At 41.7% G+C, this 7,271-nt stretch overlaps 1 protein-coding gene across 1 annotated transcript in view; it reads right to left on the bottom strand.

The window, feature by feature from the left end:
• Window positions 1–985: 985 nt before the first annotated feature.
• GLB1 (galactosidase beta 1) overlaps window positions 986–7,271 on the bottom strand; it is a 51,840-nt gene continuing 45,554 nt past the window's right edge. The window contains exon 16 of the mRNA XM_082044784.1: window positions 986–6,636. Coding sequence (XP_081900910.1) covers window positions 6,379–6,636 — 258 coding nt within the window. The 3' untranslated portion in view covers window positions 986–6,378. The remainder of the gene's footprint in view (window positions 6,637–7,271) is intronic.

Genomic DNA, 7,271 nt, shown 5'->3' with positions numbered 1-7,271 from the left:
GTTGGAAGAGGCCCTCAGGATCATTGAGTCCAACCACAACCTAACTCTAGCACTAAACCATGTCCCTAAGAACCTTGTCTAAATGCCTTTTAAACACCTCCAAGGTGGTAACTCCACCACTTCCATCAACTCCCCTTCAGGCGACCAAAAGCACATTGAAGGAAATCTTTTTAGTTTCTTGACACATAAGACTTGCCTAGCATAAGAGGAAGAACCAGTAAGGCTCAAGGAAGAATGAAACAGGAAACAGAGCAGAAAAAATTGTTAGCTACAGCATTAGAGGTATGACCCACAATTGCTCAGCCTTTCCCCACGTTGTGCTCCGATCTGTGCTCTGGCCCACAAACACTGAAAATGCTCGGTTATTATTAGTATAGAAGCACAAAGTTTAAAAAAATGTTTTTAAAAAATAGTGTATACACTTAAAAGGACTAAAGAAACTTAGCAGAAAAATCTTTTCAAACCATGGATTCTGCCTGCATTTCCCTACTGGATTTGCACTGTATTAAACAGATCCACTGTACTTAACAGAAGGCCCTTTCTGTTGAGTTTCAAAAGGCTAAATTACGGTCATGCAGTTGTAAACATGTTACCAAAGTGCAAGATAATGATCTTATCACAACACTTGCATAGTCTTCTGTGAATGCATGATGGGGAGTTTCATGAGCAAGACTGGGCTTCCCATGACACCACTACACAGTTAAAAGTCAGATTTTTCCCAAGACCCCGATTCTGAAGTCTTACCTATACTTGAATCCTGAGGGACTGGGATATGTGCTAAAGTTCAAAACAGGAATTCTTAAATAGATTCTTGGCCACAAAGACTGTATATCCCACTGAAAGTGGATTGCATTACCAAGTGCCTGACACTAGCACTGGTTCTGTGAAATCCCTTGTAGGTAACACACACCTTCAAGACTTCTCCCAAAGCTGGATACTCCTATCTTTAATAATATAACAAGCAACAGAAAATACCTTCCAAAAAGCGATTTTTAAACATATACACTTTTATTCAGAAAAAGTATGACAAATACCCCCATGACATCTTTTACAACATTTTTCCATTCGGTCCTTTGCATCAAGTCCCAAGATGATCTCTTCCTGTCCAGTTTTGCCTTTTCATTGAAGGAGAACCACTAAAGCAAACCTCATTCTTCCGTAGCTTCCAGTTCTTTTTGTCGCACTATCTTCCAGCCAGGACCTCAAGTTTGACTACCAACGCTTTTAAGCCCTGGCCTGCAAAGCAGCTCTCTTGCAGTTCAGCCATTTCTTTCAGAAAAGCTGCTGCAGCACCTGGACCAGGACATTCAGGACCTGGCTACCCTTTCACATAATTGCTGAGCCTTCTCTGTGTTGCTCCACACCTCTTAAAATTTCTGTAAATCAAATCCATCAGGGAGGTAAGAAAGTAACAGAGAGAGCACAGAACAGTTTTGGGGCACAAAGACATGCTTCATGTTGGCTGTGGACAGTGAAACTGCTAACTGGCTTACATACAGCAATGAAGACTTGAGTTAGCTGTTGACAAGTTTCCCCAACAATAAACACTAGAACAGCTTGCCCAGGGAAGTCCGGGGTCTCCATCACAGGTAACTTTGAAGAACAAGTTAAACAAATACACTGGGAAAACTTCAGATACAGATGACACGGGGTTAGGGTAGAGAGGCATAAGGCCTCACAAACCTTCAATCTTGTATTATCTGTTAAAATGGTGTTTGCAGTCTGTGAAAGATATATACAAGAAGATATGAAAATGCAGGGACTTCATATCAGCAGTTCCTTGGGAAGTTAGAGCATTTGCAAGGAAAAAAGAGAAGAAGAAGAGTTATTGTAAAGCCATGTAACAGAAAAACGTCCTCAAGTAGTCTCCTGCTGGTACAGAGGGAACAAGGCCCAGTAAATAACAAAGCTGCTGTCAGAGGCTCGGGTTAGGATCTGTCAGCACTGCGAGCTAATTGCTCAAACATGGATGGATTTCCAGGAAGTACATGCTAGGAAAACTGTAAGAATATCCATTTCATATGTGTGGAGATGCTGCTGTTCCCAGTGATTTCAATATATCTGAAATGAGAATACAAGGGAACTGCAATAGGCCAGTCAGTCACTCAATCACATCAAAGCAAGCAAGTCCATCCAAAGAGAGTAGGTTCTTTCCCCTCACAGTCCAAACTTAAGTGCTTTGTTAACAGGTCTCCTCAGTCTGGATAATACTGTATCAGCTCCTTCAGAGCACATTATTGAACACAAGATTCTTCTTGCATAATTGCCATTTTGAACACCTGACACATTTTTTAGGTAGACAGTGTTTGCTGTCCAGTCAGGAGGATTGTTCCTAGAGTCAGACTCATGTAAACATTCAAACTGTGCAAATTAATATTTCATATAAAAACTGTAAAAGGCAACCATAGGCACAGTGAAGCCCCCAAAGAGATGGGAGAGCAGGGAGACAGAGAGCTGCCTGCACAGGAGAATTACAGAGAGCATGGAATCTGAAGGGGTATGGACAAGGTCAAGTCTCAACCCTGTGATTCAGGGACTGTGAAATTTTGGTCAACAGTTAGGAAGATAATTATGTTATCAACGTAAGGGGAAAAGTAGTCTTGTGCATAGATTAAGAAAGATAATTCAACTATACTGTGCATGTTCACTTGCTTGTTCATTCATCCCAAATAATCACGTTTAAAAGACCTTCATTCATGCTTAGGCAGGATTACAGTCTAAGCTTACAAACCACACTCCAGGGCTGAAAAAGATATCTGTATTAAGCTGAGCCCCTACAGCTACACTTTAAGTGCAGATTTCAAACACCACTCCCCTATAGAACTGCCAAGATCACACCTACCTTCCAGGTGGGACCAGTGTAAAATTTCCACTTCTTACAAACTGATTCGGACTAAATACCAGGTTTGCACTGGTCTGCAACAATTAGATAACACCCTGGCCATTGTTCAGATGCTGTGCCAGCAAAGCACTTGCTAATTCCCAAGGACAGGGCAGCATGGAGGATTTAAGTAGCCTCAATTTTACAGTTAGGAACATTCTTTCTTACCATGCCTTCAGAAGGCAGCTGGCTCCACCAGACAGACCATCCTGCTGAGCTTCAGCATCTGGAACTGGTCACACAGCTACACAACAGATACCAGCCAGGGGTCTGACAATGTTTTCACACCATGCCCTTCAAAAATATATTGAAACTAGACCGACCAGTGCCTTGACCACTGGGTCAAGGTAAGATAGGTAACTCCCCACAGTTCCTCTTTTCCTATGCATTTGCCCTCAGTCAAAAGGTTTCATTCCAATATTATTTCTACCCCATACATGGCTGACAGAACGACATTGGAAGATATATTAAAATAATTGAGCTGCTTGAGACTGCAAAGGAGCAAATGCTAAGCTGTCCCATTTTGTATCACACACCCCATCCCTGGAGGACTGTGTGTCAAGACTAGGAAACCTGGGCAAGTCCCAGCTGTGCAATCACAAAATGCCTCAAAATATCATCCAGTCCAATCCCCCTGGCAGAGCAGGAACACTAAGATGAGGTAACACAGGAATGTGTCCAGGAAGGTTTTGAATGTCTCTAGAGAAGGAGACTCCACAACCTCCCTGGGCAGCCTGTTCCAGTGCTCTGTCACCCTCACTGAGAAGAAGTTCCTTCTCATACTTAAGCGGAACCTCTTGTGTTCCAGTTTGAACCCATTACCCCTTGTCCTACCATCGGCTGTCACCAAGAAGAGCCTGGCTCCATCCTTGTGACACTCACCCTTTATACATCTGTAAACATTAATGAGGTCACCCCTCAGTCTCCTCTTCTCCAAACTAAAGAGACCCAGCCCCCTCAGCCTTTCCTCATAAAGGAGATGCTCCACTCCATCACCTTTGTTGCCCTGCACTGGACTCTCTCCAGCAGTTCCCTGTCCTTCTTGAACTGAAGGGCCCAGAACTGGACACAATATTCCAGGTGTGGTCTCACCAGGGCAGAGTAGAGGGGGAGGAGAACCTCTCTTGACCTACTAACCACCCCCTTCTAATACACCCCAGGATGCCATTGGCCTTCCTGGCCACAAGGGCACAGTGCTGGCTCATGGTCATCCTGCTGTCCACCAGGACCCCCAGGTCCCTTTCCCCTACACTGCTCTCTAACAGCTCATTCCCCAACTTATACTGCAATAGCAGCAGCGGTGTGGGCACAGTGACCGCATGTGGCACAAGAAGGGCACAACACCCTCCTCCAGCACCTACAGACACAACCCCAAGCAGAGGAGCAGCAAGCGTCAACAGGTTCTTCTTGGTAGCCATGCTGAAGGTCCCTCATCACACAGATCTACCCTTCAGCATTCTCAAAGAAACACCGCACGCTTGGCAACCTCTAGTAGGTATTTTCATGTAGGTAAACCAGGATTAGGAATCAGGGCCCCAACTTTCAGTTCCTTTCTGTAGGCAAGAGATCCCTTCACTGAAAGCAGTAAATAGGCTGGTGTGTTAATGAAGTTGTCTAGAACCCTACTCAACAAACTTTAAGCCTTTTTTTTTTCATGTTGTTCTTGTTGTTCTTCCACGTAACAAGACACATGTTTGTAATCCTCAATGCAAAGCCTGCTTGTAATATTGCACATAGTTGTGGCAAAAAGGGAAGTCTCATGGATTACACTACATTTTCACCAGTACAATGCAAAATGAAATTAAGTTAGAATGAGAGCCAGGAGTTCCACTCCCCTCATGGTACTAACTGCCAGAAAAAATAAAAATACTCCCGGTTGTTGAAGCACTGAACTCTTGTAGGAATAATACCTAAATAGTACTGTCACAAGTCACAAAACCCACAACCGGTATGAAACTAATTCTGTTCCATTCCTTATTTTCAAGGCCTGGCTCTAAGATAATTATTACTTCATAATAAACTGCCTGCAGAGCACACTCCAGGGTCTGCATAGGGATGGGGGCCAGAGCAGACCACTTTATTCCAAGAATGAAGTGTGTCTGGTACTGAACACACAGCCCCCAGCCATTAGACTTTGCATCTGAGGTAAGAGTTTAAGAGGAGAAGCTCTCTGGCTCAGGTGAACCACAGGCATCTGGTTTGAAAGCCCAAACACACGTCAAACACATGGCAGAGATGTAGATACTCAAACGACGGGTGCTCCTTTTCATTCTCTCTTACAGTGACAGTTTCAGTCCTCATCAACTGATAAGAAATAATCAGGTTTTTGCACTGACCATCTCAAAAAAGTGTTGCACAGGGTCCATACAGCCCATTGCAGCTACTTTGTTTTGCTTTTCTTCACACACATCTTCATAACACAGAAAACAAATGAGACTTAGTTCAACATAAATAACTCTTCATCCTTAGCAACTTTACAACCTCATTTCTCCCTTAATACTGCAACTGCTCATAACTTTTCCTTCTCCCCTTTTCCTTCTCAAACACACACAGGGAGGATTTAATCATTAAAGAATCATTTTAATAATTCCAGATAGGAAAAAATCAAAGGAAGAAACCACAGATTATGAAAATAGCTGATTCCACCATCTTAATCTTTTGTTGTTTAAATCTCACCAAGGGGTGTGCATGATTGACATCAAAATCATAAGAATCAAAACAAAGATTCTTTCTGCTGTAGAAAGTCAGCTTTACTGACAGATTGTGCATCTTTGCAAATATCAGGCACTTACAAAGATCATCGGTTTCATGGAACAAAGCAGAAGATGTGACTACAAGATGACTATAAGAGAACTGAAATATAAAGCCTTCCACTTCCAAGGTTCTGGTTTATGAAAAACAGGATCCATGAAATGAAAAATGGCTCATTTTAAGACTACATTCTGTATGCAGGTTAATCAGAGGCTATGGTCCAACCAAAACAGCCTAAATTTTATGTATGTCCTTGTACTTATCAATTTAGTTAAAAGGGACAGATGCAGATTACCAAGTCCCTTCTCAATGTTACTGCTGTTTGGACCAGCTTGCATTTGAGTGCTCTCTTCCACAGTTCTTCTCACTGTTCTCATGAGAAACCAATTGAAAATTTTCTAAGGTCACTTTCATGGAGGTGAAAAAAAACTGAGGTCCACTCAACATTCGCAGTGAGTCTGTTCAGACTAAAATGATATTTATACCAACAACAAGTGATAAAACCAGCTGGAAGTGTCTAATCTATTCGGAACTCTGATGTGAATGTTATCTTCCAGGTGAGCTCAATTTCACAGTCCAAAGCAAATTCTAAATCTATAGCTTTTATTTTTCAAGAGAATTTCAGTATTCAACTCTGGCAGATTTAAAATTAACACTAAGGCTTCAAAAATGGGAAGTATGGTTTGAGGGAAAGAGAAACAAAGCAGGGGAAAGATAAGGAAATGCTTGAGTCATTCTAGATGGTTCTATAGATGGTTCAATTTGTCTCTACGATAGAGTCGGGAGTCATACTTTTCATACTGTGTGGTTGCATTGATAATAGGTTTGTCTACAAATTCTATCTCGCACGCCGAGGTGCTGCAAGGAGAATGCTCCAGCTCCAACACTGTTATGTTATTGGGCACTGATGAAACAAGTATATTCCTTGGAACAAAAAGCGTCAACTGAGGACCACGAGCTGGCCAGTAGCGACCAAGATTAAAGCCATTGATCCAAATTTGCCCCTGTTGAGAAAGAAGAAATAATGACATTTTAATGATTTGACAGAGATCAAAGGATGAAATAGCTTTAAGCATAACACTCTTCACATAATAATTGAATTTCCTCCATATTTCAGTTTGATGTAACACAAGGGTAGAAAATCTGTTCAAGAGAATAGCCAATGACAGTGAAAAGAATCTATATTCCCTGATGAGTTAAAGCTATAATTAGTATTTAAAAAGAAAGTGGTTAAAAACTGCAGAAACTTCAAAATATTACAATACTGAGGAAAATGAAATTGTAAGTTCCTGGCGCTGAATTTTGCACCAAGTTTAAGACTGAAGCAAACCTGAAAACTGTATTTGCTAGGAGCTGATTGTTAAAACGAGAAAGAACTCACAATTGAAAAACGCAGATCCTAATTCTGCCTTGGCTCTCTGCACAAGTGTAAAACTACACTACCTCGGTAGCCCCTTCCTGTTGCATGATTCCATTAAAAAGGTACAGCTTGTCTAGGCACATGAAATTCAGATGTCTATTGTACTTGTAATAGCTTAGTCAACAAAAGAACTTGTGAAATCACACAGCAAGAGAGTACTGTATTTTGTTGTAGTTACTTTCAACCATTAAAATCTTTGGGGGTCTGCTAGCACTAATT

Source organism: Streptopelia decaocto (genome assembly GCF_964273445.1).
Source record: "Streptopelia decaocto genome assembly, chromosome: 2".
NCBI classification, from domain to species: Eukaryota; Metazoa; Chordata; class Aves; order Columbiformes; family Columbidae; genus Streptopelia; species Streptopelia decaocto.
The sequence above is the reverse complement of the archived record's forward strand: the minus strand, read 5'-3'. Positions and strand labels throughout refer to the sequence as shown.